The 17,500-nt window shown below is 41.5% G+C and overlaps 1 protein-coding gene across 6 annotated transcripts in view; it reads right to left on the reverse strand.

Annotated features, from left to right (window-relative positions):
- Nucleotides 1-17,500, reverse strand: part of grin2ba (glutamate receptor, ionotropic, N-methyl D-aspartate 2B, genome duplicate a) — an 88,778-nt gene that overhangs the window by 34,757 nt on the left and 36,521 nt on the right. For all 6 annotated transcript variants that reach the window (XM_077010307.1, XM_077010303.1, XM_077010306.1 and 3 more), the window contains 2 exons: nt 585-728; nt 1-157 (listed from right to left, as the gene is read on the reverse strand). The exon at nt 1-157 is cut by the window's left edge and continues 114 nt beyond it. In XM_077010307.1, the coding sequence (XP_076866422.1) occupies nt 1-157; nt 585-728 (301 nt within the window). The remainder of the gene's footprint in view (nt 158-584; nt 729-17,500) is intronic.

A 17,500-nucleotide genomic window follows, 5' to 3' on the forward strand; every position in this document is an offset into this window, starting at 1 on the left:
TGGCCTCCTCCTTGGTGGAGTAGAGCAGGATGACGGGACTCTGCAGCTTCTTCAGCTGGTTCTGGATCTTGGAATCGCCGTCGTCCGCCGACATGTCCAACAGCAGAACCTCCTCCAGCTCCCAGCCCACGAAGCTGTTCTCTATCGTACTCCGCACCTGTAGTGCATGTCAGAGCACACAGAATACCAGTGAAGGGGATAAAAACTACATTTCCCATGGACTCTTTGTTGCAGAAAATACTTCAAAATACATTGACTGTTTACATTGCTTAAAGGTTGGTTTTATTTATTTAGAAGCTTGTAAAGGTGATACATTTTTTTATGTTGTAACTGGGTTTTCCCAACACCAGTGAGGAGAGTAAAGAACTGAGATGTGACACGCTTTCCTCCCAGAACACCACAGCTAAACCAAACTTACAGAACATTGCACTGTTCATAGGACACAAAGCCTTTTCATTTAGACAAGCACTGGTGTCTTGAAGCAGCTATAAACAATGAGTATTTCATGGCATAATAATTATTAAATATGTTTAAATACACAGAATCATTAGTAGATGTTTTAAATGTTCTGAGGCGGCCGTTACCTTGGTGATGAAGTTCTGGTATCCAGGATAGTAGGTGGTGACGATGGAGAAGATGTTCCAGTCATACTCCTCCATGATGTTCAACATCACTGCGGCCTGCTGCTCAATCGATGGGCCAAACTGGAAAAACATGGAGTGATCATCCTACAGAAAAGAGGGGGAAGAGAGGAAGAAGGAAGGGCAGATGGAGAGAAAGAAACACAATTATCCCATAGAAGTGTCATTCAGTGACAGAAGAAGTGCAGACAAAAAGAGAATCCACACTGACCCACAGAGAGAGAGAGAGACAGAGAGAGAGAGACAAAGAGACAGAGATAGACCCTAATACCTAACTGAGGTCCACACTGACGAAGTACAGACTCAGTGCCCTCCACCTGGACATAGAGACGAACAGAGAGAGAGAAAGAGAGAGAGAGAGAGCGAGAGAGAGAGAGAGAGATATAGAGAGAAAGAGATGGGCAGACACAAACAGTGTTGGCTTCCCAAAGAGAGGGAGAGAGAGAGAGAGAGAGAGAGACGGGCAGAGACAGACAGACAGACACAAACAGTGTTGAGACAGAGAAAGAGAGAGAGAGACAGACAGACAGACAGACAGACACAAACAGTGTTGGCTTCCCAAAGAGCAGAAACTCTGTCATCAGTGCCAGGACAACAAGATGGAGACAGAGCTGCACTTACTAACTGAACATAATATAACCACACTAGATCTAGACTCTACATAATATAACCACTCTAGATCTAGACTCTACATAATATAACCACTGTAGATCTAGACTCTACATAATATAACCACTGTAGATCTAGACTCTACATAATATAACCACTCTAGATCTAGACTCTACATAATATAACCACTGTAGATCTAGACTCTACATAATATAACCACTGTAGATCTAGACTACATAATATAACCACTGTAGATCTAGACTCTAAATAATATAACCACTGTAGATCTAGACTCTACATAATATAACCACTCTAGATCTAGACTCTACATAATATAACCACTGTAGATCTAGACTCTACATAATATAACCACTCTAGATCTAGACTCTACATAATATAACCACTGTAGATCTAGACTCTACATAATATAACCACTCTAGATCTAGACTCTACATAATATAACCACTGTAGATCTAGACTCTACATAATATAACCACTGTAGATCTAGATTCTACATAATATAACCACTCTAGATCTAGACTCTACATAATATAACCACACTAGATCTAGACTCTACATAATATAACCACTGTAGATCTAGACTCTACATAATATAACCACTCTAGGTCTAGACTCTACATAATATAACCACTGTAGATCTAGACTCTACATAATATAACCACTGTAGATCTAGACTCTACATAATATAACCACACTAGATCTAGACTCTACATAATATAACCACTGTAGATCTAGACTCTACATAATATAACCACACTAGATCTAGACTCTACATAATATAACCACTGTAGATCTAGACTCTACATAATATAACCACTCTAGATCTAGACTCTACATAATATAACCACTGTAGATCTAGACTCTACATAATATAACCACTGTAGATCTAGATTCTACATAATATAACCACTCTAGATCTAGACTCTACATAATATAACCACACTAGATCTAGATTCTACATAATATAACCACTGTAGATCTAGACTCTACATAATATAACCACTGTAGATCTAGACTCTACATAATATAACCACTCTAGATCTAGACTCTACATAATATAACCACTCTAGATCTAGACTCTACATAATATAACCACACTAGATCTAGACTCTACATAATATAACCACTGTAGATCTAGACTCTACATAATATAACCACTCTAGATCTAGACTCTACAGCAACATTAGTAAGATATTCCCTGAATATCAAAGTCTCCCTGATGAAGAGAAGCTGCCGTATGTTCGTGGTGAACATGGAGATATCAGCACACTAGCAGGGCTGTATGTTCACTCCTGTCACACTAGCAGGGCTGTATGTTCACTCCTGTTACACTCTGAGGGACAGTGGAGATATCAGTACACTAGCATGGCTGTATGTTCACTCCTGTCACACTAGCAGGGCTGTATGTTCACTCCTGTCACACTAGCAGGGCTGTATGTTCACTCCTGTTACACTCTGAGGGACAGTGGAGATATCAGTACACTAGCAGGGCTGTATGTTCACTCCTGTCACACTAGCATGGCTGTATGTTCACTCCTGTCACACTAGCAGGGCTGTATGTTCACTCCTGTTACACTCTGAGGGACAGTGGAGATATCAGTACACTAGCAGGGCTGTATGTTCACTCCTGTCACACTAGCATGGCTGTATGTTCACTCCTGTCACACTAGCAGGGCTGTATGTTCACTCCTGTCACACTAGCAGGGCTGTATGTTCACTCCTGTTACACTCTGAGGGACAGTGGAGAGATCAGTACACTAGCAGGGCTGTATGTTCACTCCTGTCACACTCTGAGAGACAGTGGAGAGATCAGGACACTAGCAGGGCTGTATGTTCACTCCTGTCACACTCTGAGGGCAGTGGGTGAGAATGACAGATACCAGCTACAAAGCCCTGTCATTACAGTTATTATTATTATAGTTGTATGTGTGTTGTACATGTTTGTATGTATATGTACATAATAGATTATAACTGCATTTTGTATACACTCTTTCATAATGAAATCTGATAATCTGAACATTTTTGCAGTTTGTTACTGTTATTGTTATTTATGACATTATTGTTAATATACTATTATTACTGTTATTATGGTTACTATTAATACTTTCATTACTATTAATACTATTATTACCATTATTATTGTTCTTATCATTATTATAAATATCAATTATTGAAGTAGTGGTGGGAGTTGTCATGGTAATAACAACCCTAACTCTAACCCTATTATTTTACTTTATTATTTTATTATATTTACTATTGTTGTGTATCCTATGCTTTGGCAATACAAATATACATATTTGTCCTGCCAATAAAGCACCATTGAATTGAACTGAACTGAATTGAGAGCGAGACACAGACAGAGAGAGAGAGAGAGAGAGAGAGAGAGACAAACAGACAGAAAGAGAGACAGACTCCTGGCCCCTGGGAGACTTGTACAGATACATTACCTTGTTAACACTTGTTTCTGCATTAAGAGGTAAACACCACTGCTTAAGAGACTATACTTTATTCTTTCTCTCTCCCTCTCCCTCTCTCTCTCTCCCTCTCCCTCTCTCTCTTTGGGCCATTTTATTTCTCGTACTGTCTCTGCGGGCTGGTTATTTATGGTCCATGAACGCATTTTCTGTGCCACTGTACTGCTCCACTGTACTCTACATATCTTACAACTCTCCACTTTATTGTATATTTAAGCTTGTGTGTGTGTGTGTGTGTGTGTGTGTGTGTGTGTGTGTGTGTGCAGGCTGAGGTGAGAATAACTTTCAGAAATCTGTGACCCCACTTTCAGTGTCCTCATAATTCATTCTGGAGTAGAACCAAGAGGGTTAGGGTTGTGTTTTGTTAGGGTTAGGGTTGTTTTGTTAGGGTTAGGGTTAGGGTTGTGTTTTGTTAGGGTTAGGGTTAGGGTTGTTTTGTTAGGGTTAGGGTTGTGTTTTGTTAGGGTTAGGGTTAGGGTTGTGTTTTGTTAGGGTTAGGGTTGTGTTTTGTTAGGGTTAGGGTTAGGGTTGTTTTGTTAGGGTTAGGGTTGTGTTTTGTTAGGGTTAGGGTTAGAGTTAGGGTTGTGTTTTGTTAGGGTTAGGGTTGTTTTGTTAGGGTTAGGGTTGTGTTTTGTTAGGGTTAGGGTTGTTTTGTTAGGGTTAGGGTTGTGTTTTGTTAGGGTTAGGGTTGTGTTTTGTTAGGGTTAGGGTTGTGTTTTGTTAGGGTTAGGGTTGTGTTTTGTTAGGGTTAGGGTTAGGGTTGTGTTTTGTTAAGTTAAAATGGCAATTCTCACCACAGTTGGTAAAGAAGGAGTAGAGAAGGAGGAAAGGAGTTATGCAGCAGTAAGGAAGAAGTAATGTAGTAATAAAGGAGTAATGAAGAAGTATTGAAGGAGTAGAGAAGAAGCAATGAAGGAGTAATGAAGGAGTAGACAAGAAGTAATGAAGGAGTAATGAAGGAGTAGATAAGTAGTAGAGAAGAAGTAGAGAGGGTGTAGAGAAGGAGTAATGGAGTAGTGGAGTAATGAAGGAGTAGAGAAGTGATTCCTGGGATTGGGCCAATGAGAGTTAGGTACATGTATTTGGGCCAAAGGGATGAGGCCAGGGATGCAGACGGTTTTGCTTCAAGGCTCACAGTTAGGGTTTAGGGTTTAGGGATTAGGGCAAGGGTTAGGTTTTCATCTAGGTTTAGGGATAAGGGTTGAGTTTTCATCATATATAGTTAGGGTTATATATATATATATTATGGGTGGGCATAGATTAATTTTTTTAATCTAGATTAATCTCACTGAAATCTTGAAATTAATCTAGATTAATCTATATTAAAATGGCTCATATGCGTGCTACCCAAGTAATGACTAAAAGTCAGTTTTTGATATAGGGTTTCTTAATACAGAGGGTGCATTAGACCAGGGGCTCATCTTCTGTTTCCAAAATGCATCAATGACTTGAAGCTTGAAGCTGTTCTACTTTGATATTTGAAGAAAAAAAAACATGCTCAATAAAATGTAGGCTACTCGTGTTCAACGGTTTATTCATCAGTTAAACGTGAATTTGTAAGCCTACATACTGTACATTAAAAGGGGTTGATAACATGTTTATTCAGCTAAACATGATACTTGAAATGTAAGCCAACATTTAGTACATTTAACCTCACAGACGTAATTTGGGGGGGACTTTTTCAAAAGCCGGTTTTGGTCCTCTGCAGTTTTAACGGTTAAAAAGAAATACAGTATTTAAATAGCGACTAATCTAGCGCTAGGACCATGCAGAAAACGACCGCTCTGAGCTCCAATAACACTTTACGTTCCTAAAAATGAATTTTCCATGAAGCAAACCAGGCGACTTCGTGGCTGCATCCATATAAACATATATATATATATATATATGTCACTTCTACATATACTAATCACACTCACTTCTACATATACTGATCACTTTTACATTTTGTAATTTACATTTACATTTACGGCATTTAGCAGACACTCTTATCCAAAGCGACTTACAAAGTGCTTTGCATCCGATCACAGAATTCATCCTAGGAAATAGTACGGATAGGCCAGAATTCAAGATACCATTGAGTCAGACTACTACTTTAGACACACACTACACTCTCTTCTTTAGACACACACTACATAATATTCTTTAGACCAGGGGTACTCAACTGGCGGACCGCGGTCCGGATCCGGACCCGGACCCGAATTCAGTCCTGTCCGGACCCAATCTCATTCCTGATTAACAGGATACGGACCAAAAAAAAACGGAGCATTTATTTCAGGGCTATTGAAAAAACACTCCGTCACGAGTGTTACGTTTGCCACCCCCGCTCAACAACTTACGTTCGCCACCCCCGCGCCTCAACAACTTACGTTACGCACTCTTCTTTAGACACACATTACACACTCTTCTTTAGACACACATTATGCAATCTTCTTTAGACACACATTACACACTCTTCTTTAGACACACACTACACACTCTTCTTTAGACACACTACGCACTCTTCTTTAGACACACATTACACACTCTTCTTTAGACACACATTATGCAATCTTCTTTAGACACACATTACACACTCTTCTTTAGACACACACTACACACTCTTCTTTAGACACACACTACGCACTCTGCTTTAGACACACACTACGCACTCTGCTTTAGACACACTACACACTCTTCTTTAGACACACATTATGCAATCTTTTTTAGACACATATTACGCACTCTTCTTTAGACACACATTACGCACTATTCTTTAGACACACATTACGCACTCTTCTTTAGACACACATTATGCAATCTTTTTTAGACACATATTACGCACTCTTCTTTAGACACACATTACGCACTATTCTTTAGACACACATTACGCACTCTTCTTTAGACACACATTACACACTCTTCTTTAGACACACATTATGCAATCTTCTTTAGACACACATTACTCACTCTTCTTTAGACACACACTACGCACTCTTCTTTAGACACACATTACACACTCTTCTTTAGACACACACTACACACTCTTCTTTAGACACACACTACACACTCTTCTTTAGACACACACTACACACTCTTCTTTAGACACACACTACACACTATTCTTTAGACACACATTACACACTCTTCTTTAGACACACATTACTCACTCTTCTTTAGACACACACTACACACTCTTCTTTAGACACACATTACACACTCTTCTTTAGACACACATTACTCACTCTTCTTTAGACACACACTACACACTCTTCTTTAGACACACAACACACTCTTCTTTAGACACACACACTCTTCTTTAGACACACATTATGCAATCTTCTTTAGACACACATTACTCACTCTTCTTTAGACACACACTACGCACTCTTCTTTAGACACACATTACACACTCTTCTTTAGACACACACTACACACTCTTCTTTAGACACACACTACGCACTCTTCTTTAGACACACACTACGCACTCTTCTTTAGACACACTACACACTCTTCTTTAGACACACAATACACACTCTTCTTTAGACACACACTACACTCTTCTTTAGACACATACTACACTCTTCTTTAGACACACACTACACACTATTCTTTAGTTACACATTACACACTCTTCTTTAGACACACTCTACACACTCTTCTTTAGACACACTCTACACACTCTTCTTTAGACACACATTATACATACAGTTTAACTATACTGAGCTTAGGCAAAAGAGATGGAGACTCCCACACACACACACACACACACACACACACACACACACACTCGCACACACACTCACACATTGACACACCAGCTGTGCTACTTCTACTAGATTCTGACATCAACGTCTCTCTCTCTCTCTCACACACACACACACACTCTCCACACTCTCTCTCACATACACACACACTCTCTCTCTCACACACACACACACTCTCACACACACTTTCTCTCTCTCTCTATCACACACACACTTTCTCCACACACACACACACACACACACACTCACACACATACATACACATATTCTCTCTCACACACACACTCTCTTCACACTCTCCACACTCTCTCTCACACACACACCATCACTCTCTCCACTCTCTCTCTCTCTCTCTCTGACACACACAGAATCAACCTCTCTAATAAATCCATATTCACACACAAACACAGAAAGAGTCGGGGGAGTGCTGGGGAGAGCTGGGGAGAGCTGGGCTGTGTGACCTTCACAGTGTAGGGCTCTGATAAAGAGGTGTGAACATTATTAACCTCTCTGATTTCTGCCTCTACCTTTCCGCTCCTCTGTGCCTTTGATCTTTGCTCTATTTCTCCCTCCACATCATTTTCTTTCCCTTCAATGTCCTTTCCTCTCCCTTTCCATCCCTCTCTCTCCATCCCCCTCTATCTCTCCATCTCTCTCTCTCCTCCGTAGATACTCATTCTCTACCCCATCTCTCCTCTGTCTCTCTCTGAGCAGAATTCGTAATTAAAATAAATCAATTTCCAGCCATTCTAGAAATATCTCTTATGGACAGTGGCACATACTTGATGTCTCTCTCTCTCTCTCTCTCTCTCTCTCTCTCTCACTAACAGACACACACACACATTGAACAAACACACACATACACACACACACATTTGATGGGTTAGTGCACAGTAGACTTCACAGTCTATGCATGTACACTAACTCGCACTGACAGACACGCATAGCCTTACATACTGCAACTGCAAAGACTTCCTTACTGTCTTGATTTTGTAGTCACAAATCTTTCTGCTATAAAATCAAGGTCTGAGAGATCTGGATGTTGGTGGAGGGGGTCTGGATGTTGGTGGAGGGGGGTATGGATGTTGGTGGAGGAGGTCTGGATGTTGGTGGAGGAGGTCTGGATGTTGGTGGAGGAGGTCTGGATGTTGGTGGAAGGGGTCTGGATATTGGTGGAGGAGGTCTGGATATTGGTGGAGGAGGTCTGGATGTTGGTGGAGGAGGTCTGGATGTTGGTGGAGGAGGTCTGGATGTTGGTGGAGGAGGTCTGGATGTTGGTGGAAGGGGTCTGGATATTGGTGGAGGAGGTCTGGATATTGGTGGAGGAGGTCTGGATATTGGTGGAGGAGGTCTGGATGTTGGTGGAGGAGGTCTGGATGTTGGTGGAGGAGGTCTGGATATTGGTGGAGGAGGTCTGGATATTGGTGGAGGAGGTCTGGATGTTGGTGGAGGAGGTCTGGATATTGGTGGAGGGGGTCTGGATGTTGTAATATATTATTATAAGTAATAATAACCTCTGTTAACATGGAACCAACAACACCATTGGTCAAAATCACAAATGCGTACTCACACACCACAGGTTTACACTCACACACACACACACACAGGTACACACATGTGCCCTCCACAAGTGCACATACACACAAGTATGAATGCACACACAAGTATGCATGCACACACAAATATACACACACTTAATCACCATGTGTCCGTTCTCTGTGATGTTTGAGAGAGTGTCTGTTCTCTGTGCTGTTTAGGAGAGAGTGTCTGTTCTCTGTGCTGTTTAAGAGTGTCTGTTCTCTGTGCTGTTTAAGAGTGTGTTCTCTGTGCTGTTTGTTTAAGAGAGAGAGTGTCTGTTCTCTGTGCTGTTTAAGAGAGAGTGTATGTTCTCTGTGCTGTTTAAGAGAGAGTGTATGTTCTCTGTGCTGTTTAAGAGAGAGTGCCTGTTCTCTGTGCTGTTTAAGAGAGAGAGTGTCTGTTCTCTGTGCTGTTTGTTTAAGAGAGAGAGTGTCTGTTCTCTGTGCTGTTTGTTTAAGAGAGAGTGCCTGTTCTCTGTGCTGTTTAAGAGTGTCTGTTCTCTGTGCTGTTTGTTTAAGAGAGAGAGTGTCTGTTCTCTGTGCTGTTTAAGAGAGTGTGTCTGTTCTCTGTGCTGTTTAAGAGAGAGTGTCTGTTCTCTGTGCTGTTTGTTTAAGAGAGAGTGCCTGTTCTCTGTGCTATTTGTTTAAGAGAGAGTGTCTGTTCTCTGTGCTGTTTGTTTAAGAGAGAGTGTCTGTTCTCTGTGTTGTTTAAGAGAGAGAGTGCCTGTTCTCTGTGGTGTTTGTTTAAGAGAGAGAGTGCCTGTTCTCTGTGCTGTTTAAGAGAGAGTGCCTGTTCTCTGTGCTGTTTAAGAGAGAGTGTCTGTTCTCTGTGCTGTTTAAGAGTGTCTGTTCTCTGTGCTGTTTGTTTAAGAGAGAGTGTCTGTTCTCTGTGCTGTTTGTTTAAGAGAGAGTGTCTGTTCTCTGTGCTGTTTAAGAGAGAGTGCCTGTTCTCTGTGCTGTTTAAGAGAGTGCCTGTTCTCTGTGCTGTTTGTTTAAGAGAGAGAGTGTCTGTTCTCTGTGCTGTTTAAGAGAGAGTGCCTGTTCTCTGTGCTGTTTAAGAGAGAGAGTGTATGTTCTCTGTGCTGTTTAAGAGAGAGTGCCTGTTCTCTGTGCTGTTTAAGAGAGAGAGTGTCTGTTCTCTGTGCTGTTTTTTTAAGAGAGAGTGTCTGTTCTCTGTGCTGTTTAAGAGAGAGTGTCTGTTCTCTGTGCTGTTTGTTTAAGAGAGAGAGTGTATGTTCTCTGTGCTGTTTAAGAGAGAGAGTGTCTGTTCTCTGTGCTGTTTGTTTAAGAGAGAGTGCCTGTTCTCTGTGCTATTTGTTTAAGAGAGAGTGTCTGTTCTCTGTGCTGTTTGTTTAAGAGAGAGTGTCTGTTCTCTGTGCTGTTTGTTTAAGAGAGAGTGTCTGTTCTCTGTGTTGTTTAAGAGAGAGAGTGCCTGTTCTCTGTGGTGTTTGTTTAAGAGAGAGAGTGCCTGTTCTCTGTGCTGTTTAAGAGAGAGTGCCTGTTCTCTGTGCTGTTTAAGAGAGAGTGTCTGTTCTCTGTGCTGTTTAAGAGTGTCTGTTCTCTGTGCTGTTTGTTTAAGAGAGAGTGTCTGTTCTCTGTGCTGTTTAAGAGAGAGTGCCTGTTCTCTGTGCTGTTTAAGAGAGTGCCTGTTCTCTGTGCTGTTTGTTTAAGAGAGAGAGTGTCTGTTCTCTGTGCTGTTTAAGAGAGAGTGCCTGTTCTCTGTGCTGTTTAAGAGAGAGAGTGTATGTTCTCTGTGCTGTTTAAGAGAGAGTGCCTGATCTCTGTGCTGTTTAAGAGAGAGAGTGTCTGTTCTCTGTGCTGTTTTTTTAAGAGAGAGTGTCTGTTCTCTGTGCTGTTTAAGAGAGTGTCTGTTCTCTGTGCTGTTTGTTTAAGAGAGAGAGTGTATGTTCTCTGTGCTGTTTGAGAGAGAGTGCCTGTTCTCTGTGCTGTTTGTTTAAGAGAGAGAGTGTATGTTCTCTGTGCTGTTTAAGAGAGAGTGTCTGTTCTCTGTGCTGTTTAAGAGAGAGTGTTCTCTGTGCTGTTTGTTTAAAAGAGAGAGTGTCTGTTCTCTGTGCTGTTTAAGAGAGTGTCTGTTATCTGTGCTGTTTAAGAGAGTGTCTGTTCACTGTGCTGTTTGTTTAAGAGAGAGAGTGCCTGTTCTCTGTGCTATTTGTTTAAAAGAGAGAGTGCCTGTTCTCTGTGCTGTTTAAGAGAGAGAGTGTGTATGTTCTCTGTGCTGTTTAAGAGAGAGTGTCTGTTCTCTGTGCTGTTTAAGAGAGTGCCTGTTCTCTGTGCTGTTTGTTTAAGAGAGAGAGTGTCTGTTCTCTGTGCTGTTTAAGAGAGAGTGCCTGTTCTCTGTGCTGTTTAAGAGAGAGAGTGTATGTTCTCTGTGCTGTTTAAGAGAGAGAGTGTATGTTCTCTGTGCTGTTTAAGAGAGAGTGTCTGTTCTCTGTGCTGTTTAAGAGAGAGTGTCTGTTCTCTGTGCTGTTTAAGAGAGAGTGCCTGTTCTCTGTGCTGTTTAAGAGAGAGAGTGTCTGTTCTCTGTGCTGTTTGTTTAAGAGAGAGTGTCTGTTCTCTGTGCTGTTTAAGAGAGAGTGTCTGTTCTCTGTGCTGTTTGTTTAAGAGAGAGTGTATGTTCTCTGTGCTGTTTAAGAGAGTGTATGTTCTCTGTGCTGTTTGTTTGAGAGAGAGTGTCTGTTCTCTGTGCTGTTTAAGAGAGAGTGTTCTCTGTGCTGTTTGTTTAAAAGAGAGAGTGTTCTCTGTGCTGTTTGTTTAAAAGAGAGAGTGTCTGTTCTCTGTGCTGTTTAAATGAGTGTCTGTTCTCTGTGCTGTTTAAGAGAGTGTCTGTTCTCTGTGCTGTTTGTTTAAGAGAGAGAGTGCCTGTTCTCTGTGCTATTTGTTTAAAAGAGAGAGTGCCTGTTCTCTGTGCTGTTTAAGAGAGAGAGTGCCTGTTCTCTGTGCTGTTTAAGAGAGAGTGTCTGTTCTCTGTGCTGTTTAAGAGAGAGTGTTCTCTGTGCTGTTTGTTTAAAAGAGAGAGTGTCTGTTCTCTGTGCTGTTTAAGAGAGTGTCTGTTATCTGTGCTGTTTAAGAGAGTGTCTGTTCACTGTGCTGTTTGTTTAAGAGAGAGAGTGCCTGTTCTCTGTGCTATTTGTTTAAAAGAGAGAGTGCCTGTTCTCTGTGCTGTTTAAGAGAGAGAGTGTGTATGTTCTCTGTGCTGTTTAAGAGAGAGTGTCTGTTCTCTGTGCTGTTTAAGAGAGTGCCTGTTCTCTGTGCTGTTTGTTTAAGAGAGAGAGTGTCTGTTCTCTGTGCTGTTTAAGAGAGAGTGCCTGTTCTCTGTGCTGTTTAAGAGAGAGAGTGTATGTTCTCTGTGCTGTTTAAGAGAGAGAGTGTATGTTCTCTGTGCTGTTTAAGAGAGAGTGTCTGTTCTCTGTGCTGTTTAAGAGAGAGTGCCTGTTCTCTGTGCTGTTTAAGAGAGAGAGTGTCTGTTCTCTGTGCTGTTTGTTTAAGAGAGAGTGTCTGTTCTCTGTGCTGTTTAAGAGAGAGTGTCTGTTCTCTGTGCTGTTTGTTTAAGAGAGAGTGTATGTTCTCTGTGCTGTTTAAGAGAGTGTATGTTCTCTGTGCTGTTTGTTTGAGAGAGAGTGTCTGTTCTCTGTGCTGTTTAAGAGAGAGTGTTCTCTGTGCTGTTTGTTTAAAAGAGAGAGTGTTCTCTGTGCTGTTTGTTTAAAAGAGAGAGTGTCTGTTCTCTGTGCTGTTTAAATGAGTGTCTGTTCTCTGTGCTGTTTAAGAGAGTGTCTGTTCTCTGTGCTGTTTGTTTAAGAGAGAGAGTGCCTGTTCTCTGTGCTATTTGTTTAAAAGAGAGAGTGCCTGTTCTCTGTGCTGTTTAAGAGAGAGAGTGCCTGTTCTCTGTGCTGTTTAAGAGAGAGTGTCTGTTCTCTGTGCTGTTTAAGAGAGAGTGTTCTCTGTGCTGTTTGTTTAAAAGAGAGAGTGTCTGTTCTCTGTGCTGTTTAAGAGAGTGTCTGTTATCTGTGCTGTTTAAGAGAGTGTCTGTTCACTGTGCTGTTTGTTTAAGAGAGAGAGTGCCTGTTCTCTGTGCTATTTGTTTAAAAGAGAGAGTGCCTGTTCTCTGTGCTGTTTAAGAGAGAGAGTGTGTATGTTCTCTGTGCTGTTTAAGAGAGAGTGTCTGTTCTCTGTGCTGTTTAAGAGAGTGCCTGTTCTCTGTGCTGTTTGTTTAAGAGAGAGAGTGTCTGTTCTCTGTGCTGTTTAAGAGAGAGTGCCTGTTCTCTGTGCTGTTTAAGAGAGAGAGTGTATGTTCTCTGTGCTGTTTAAGAGAGAGAGTGTATGTTCTCTGTGCTGTTTAAGAGAGAGTGTCTGTTCTCTGTGCTGTTTAAGAGAGAGTGCCTGTTCTCTGTGCTGTTTAAGAGAGAGAGTGTCTGTTCTCTGTGCTGTTTGTTTAAGAGAGAGTGTCTGTTCTCTGTGCTGTTTAAGAGAGAGTGTCTGTTCTCTGTGCTGTTTGTTTAAGAGAGAGTGTATGTTCTCTGTGCTGTTTAAGAGAGTGTATGTTCTCTGTGCTGTTTGTTTGAGAGAGAGTGTCTGTTCTCTGTGCTGTTTAAGAGAGAGTGTTCTCTGTGCTGTTTGTTTAAAAGAGAGAGTGTTCTCTGTGCTGTTTGTTTAAAAGAGAGAGTGTCTGTTCTCTGTGCTGTTTAAATGAGTGTCTGTTCTCTGTGCTGTTTAAGAGAGTGTCTGTTCTCTGTGCTGTTTGTTTAAGAGAGAGAGTGCCTGTTCTCTGTGCTATTTGTTTAAAAGAGAGAGTGCCTGTTCTCTGTGCTGTTTAAGAGAGAGAGTGCCTGTTCTCTGTGCTGTTTAAGAGAGAGAGTGTCTGTTCTCTGTGCTGTTTGTTTAAGAGAGAGAGTCTGTTCTCTGTGCTGTTTAAGAGAGAGTGTCTGTTCTCTGTGCTGTTGGTTTAAGAGAGAGTGTATGTTCTCTGTGCTGTTTAAGAGAGTGTATGTTCTCTGTGCTGTTTGTTTAAGAGAGAAAGTGTATGTTCTCTGTGCTGTTTAAGAGAGAGTGTCTGTTCTCTGTGCTGTTTAAGAGAGAGAGTGTATGTTCTCTGTGCTGTTTAAGAGAGAGTGTCTGTTCTCTGTGCTGTTTAAGAGAGAGTGTCTGTTCTCTGTGCTGTTTGTTTAAGAGAGAGTGCCTGTTCTCTGTGCTATTTGTTTAAGAGAGAGTGTCTGTTCTCTGTGCTGTTTGTTTAAGAGAGAGTGTCTGTTCTCTGTGCTGTTTGTTTAAGAGAGAGAGTGTCTGTTCTCTGTGCTGTTTGTTTAAGAGAGAGTGTCTGTTCTCTGTGTTGTTTAAGAGAGAGAGTGCCTGTTCTCTGTGGTGTTTGTTTAAGAGAGAGAGTGCCTGTTCTCTGTGCTGTTTAAGAGAGAGTGCCTGTTCTCTGTGCTGTTTAAGAGAGAGTGTCTGTTCTCTGTGCTGTTTAAGAGTGTCTGTTCTCTGTGCTGTTTGTTTAAGAGAGAGTGTCTGTTCTCTGTGCTGTTTAAGAGAGAGTGCCTGTTCTCTGTGCTGTTTAAGAGAGTGCCTGTTCTCTGTGCTGTTTGTTTAAGAGAGAGAGTGTCTGTTCTCTGTGCTGTTTAAGAGAGAGTGCCTGTTCTCTGTGCTGTTTAAGAGAGAGAGTGTATGTTCTCTGTGCTGTTTAAGAGAGAGTGCCTGTTCTCTGTGCTGTTTAAGAGAGAGAGTGTCTGTTCTCTGTGCTGTTTTTTTAAGAGAGAGTGTCTGTTCTCTGTGCTGTTTAAGAGAGAGTGTCTGTTCTCTGTGCTGTTTGTTTAAGAGAGAGAGTGTATGTTCTCTGTGCTGTTTAAGAGGGAGAGTGCCTGTTCTCTGTGCTGTTTGTTTAAGAGAGAGAGTGTATGTTCTCTGTGCTGTTTAAGAGAGAGTGTCTGTTCTCTGTGCTGTTTAAGAGAGAGTGTTCTCTGTGCTGTTTGTTTAAAAGAGAGAGTGTCTGTTCTCTGTGCTGTTTAAGAGAGTGTCTGTTCTCTGTGCTGTTTAAGAGAGTGCCTGTTCTCTGTGCTGTTTGTTTAAGAGAGAGAGTGTCTGTTCTCTGTGCTGTTTAAGAGAGAGTGCCTGTTCTCTCTGCTGTTTAAGAGAGAGAGTGTATGTTCTCTGTGCTGTTTAAGAGAGAGAGTGTATGTTCTCTGTGCTGTTTAAGAGAGAGTGTCTGTTCTCTGTGCTGTTTAAGAGAGAGTGCCTGTTCTCTGTGCTGTTTAAGAGAGAGAGTGTCTGTTCTCTGTGCTGTTTGTTTAAGAGAGAGTGTCTGTTCTCTGTGCTGTTTAAGAGAGAGTGTCTGTTCTCTGTGCTGTTTGTTTAAGAGAGAGTGTATGTTCTCTGTGCTGTTTAAGAGAGTGTATGTTCTCTGTGCTGTTTGTTTGAGAGAGAGTGTCTGTTCTCTGTGCTGTTTAAGAGAGAGTGTTCTCTGTGCTGTTTGTTTAAAAGAGAGAGTGTTCTCTGTGCTGTTTGTTTAAAAGAGAGAGTGTCTGTTCTCTGTGCTGTTTAAATGAGTGTCTGTTCTCTGTGCTGTTTAAGAGAGTGTCTGTTCTCTGTGCTGTTTGTTTAAGAGAGAGTGCCTGTTCTCTGTGCTATTTGTTTAAAAGAGAGAGTGCCTGTTCTCTGTGCTGTTTAAGAGAGAGAGTGCCTGTTCTCTGTGCTGTTTAAGAGAGAGAGTGTCTGTTCTCTGTGCTGTTTGTTTAAGAGAGAGAGTCTGTTCTCTGTGCTGTTTAAGAGAGAGTGTCTGTTCTCTGTGCTGTTTGTTTAAGAGAGAGTGTATGTTCTCTGTGCTGTTTAAGAGAGTGTATGTTCTGTGCTGTTTGTTTAAGAGAGAAAGTGTATGTTCTCTGTGCTGTTTAAGAGAGAGTGTCTGTTCTCTGTGCTGTTTAAGAGAGAGAGTGTATGTTCTCTGTGCTGTTTAAGAGAGAGTGTCTGTTCTCTGTGCTGTTTAAGAGAGAGTGTCTGTTCTCTGTGCTGTTTGTTTAAGAGAGAGTGCCTGTTCTCTGTGCTATTTGTTTAAGAGAGAGTGTCTGTTCTCTGTGCTGTTTGTTTAAGAGAGAGTGTCTGTTCTCTGTGCTGTTTGTTTAAGAGAGAGAGTGTCTGTTCTCTGTGCTGTTTGTTTAAGAGAGAGTGTCTGTTCTCTGTGTTGTTTAAGAGAGAGAGTGCCTGTTCTCTGTGGTGTTTGTTTAAGAGAGAGAGTGCCTGTTCTCTGTGCTGTTTAAGAGAGAGTGCCTGTTCTCTGTGCTGTTTAAGAGAGAGTGTCTGTTCTCTGTGCTGTTTAAGAGTGTCTGTTCTCTGTGCTGTTTGTTTAAGAGAGAGTGTCTGTTCTCTGTGCTGTTTAAGAGAGAGTGCCTGTTCTCTGTGCTGTTTAAGAGAGTGCCTGTTCTCTGTGCTGTTTGTTTAAGAGAGAGAGTGTCTGTTCTCTGTGCTGTTTAAGAGAGAGTGCCTGTTCTCTGTGCTGTTTAAGAGAGAGAGTGTATGTTCTCTGTGCTGTTTAAGAGAGAGTGCCTGTTCTCTGTGCTGTTTAAGAGAGAGAGTGTCTGTTCTCTGTGCTGTTTTTTTAAGAGAGAGTGTCTGTTCTCTGTGCTGTTTAAGAGAGAGTGTCTGTTCTCTGTGCTGTTTGTTTAAGAGAGAGAGTGTATGTTCTCTGTGCTGTTTAAGAGGGAGAGTGCCTGTTCTCTGTGCTGTTTGTTTAAGAGAGAGAGTGTATGTTCTCTGTGCTGTTTAAGAGAGAGTGTCTGTTCTCTGTGCTGTTTAAGAGAGAGTGTTCTCTGTGCTGTTTGTTTAAAAGAGAGAGTGTCTGTTCTCTGTGCTGTTTAAGAGAGTGTCTGTTCTCTGTGCTGTTTAAGAGAGTGTCTGTTCACTGTGCTGTTTGTTTAAGAGAGAGAGTGCCTGTTCTCTGTGCTATTTGTTTAAAAGAGAGAGTGCCTGTTCTCTGTGCTGTTTAAGAGAGAGAGTGTGTATGTTCTCTGTGCTGTTTAAGAGAGAGTGTCTGTTCTCTGTGCTGTTTAAGAGAGTGCCTGTTCTCTGTGCTGTTTGTTTAAGAGAGAGAGTGTCTGTTCTCTGTGCTGTTTAAGAGAGAGTGCCTGTTCTCTGTGCTGTTTAAGAGAGAGAGTGTATGTTCTCTGTGCTGTTTAAGAGAGAGAGTGTATGTTCTCTGTGCTGTTTAAGAGAGAGTGTCTGTTCTCTGTGCTGTTTAAGAGAGAGTGCCTGTTCTCTGTGCTGTTTAAGAGAGAGAGTGTCTGTTCTCTGTGCTGTTTGTTTAAGAGAGAGTGTCTGTTCTCTGTGCTGTTTAAGAGAGAGTGTCTGTTCTCTGTGCTGTTTGTTTAAGAGAGAGTGTATGTTCTCTGTGCTGTTTAAGAGAGTGTATGTTCTCTGTGCTGTTTAAGAGA

The sequence above is a fragment of the Brachyhypopomus gauderio genome, chromosome 6 (assembly GCF_052324685.1).
Source record: "Brachyhypopomus gauderio isolate BG-103 chromosome 6, BGAUD_0.2, whole genome shotgun sequence".
Taxonomy (NCBI): Eukaryota; Metazoa; Chordata; class Actinopteri; order Gymnotiformes; family Hypopomidae; genus Brachyhypopomus; species Brachyhypopomus gauderio.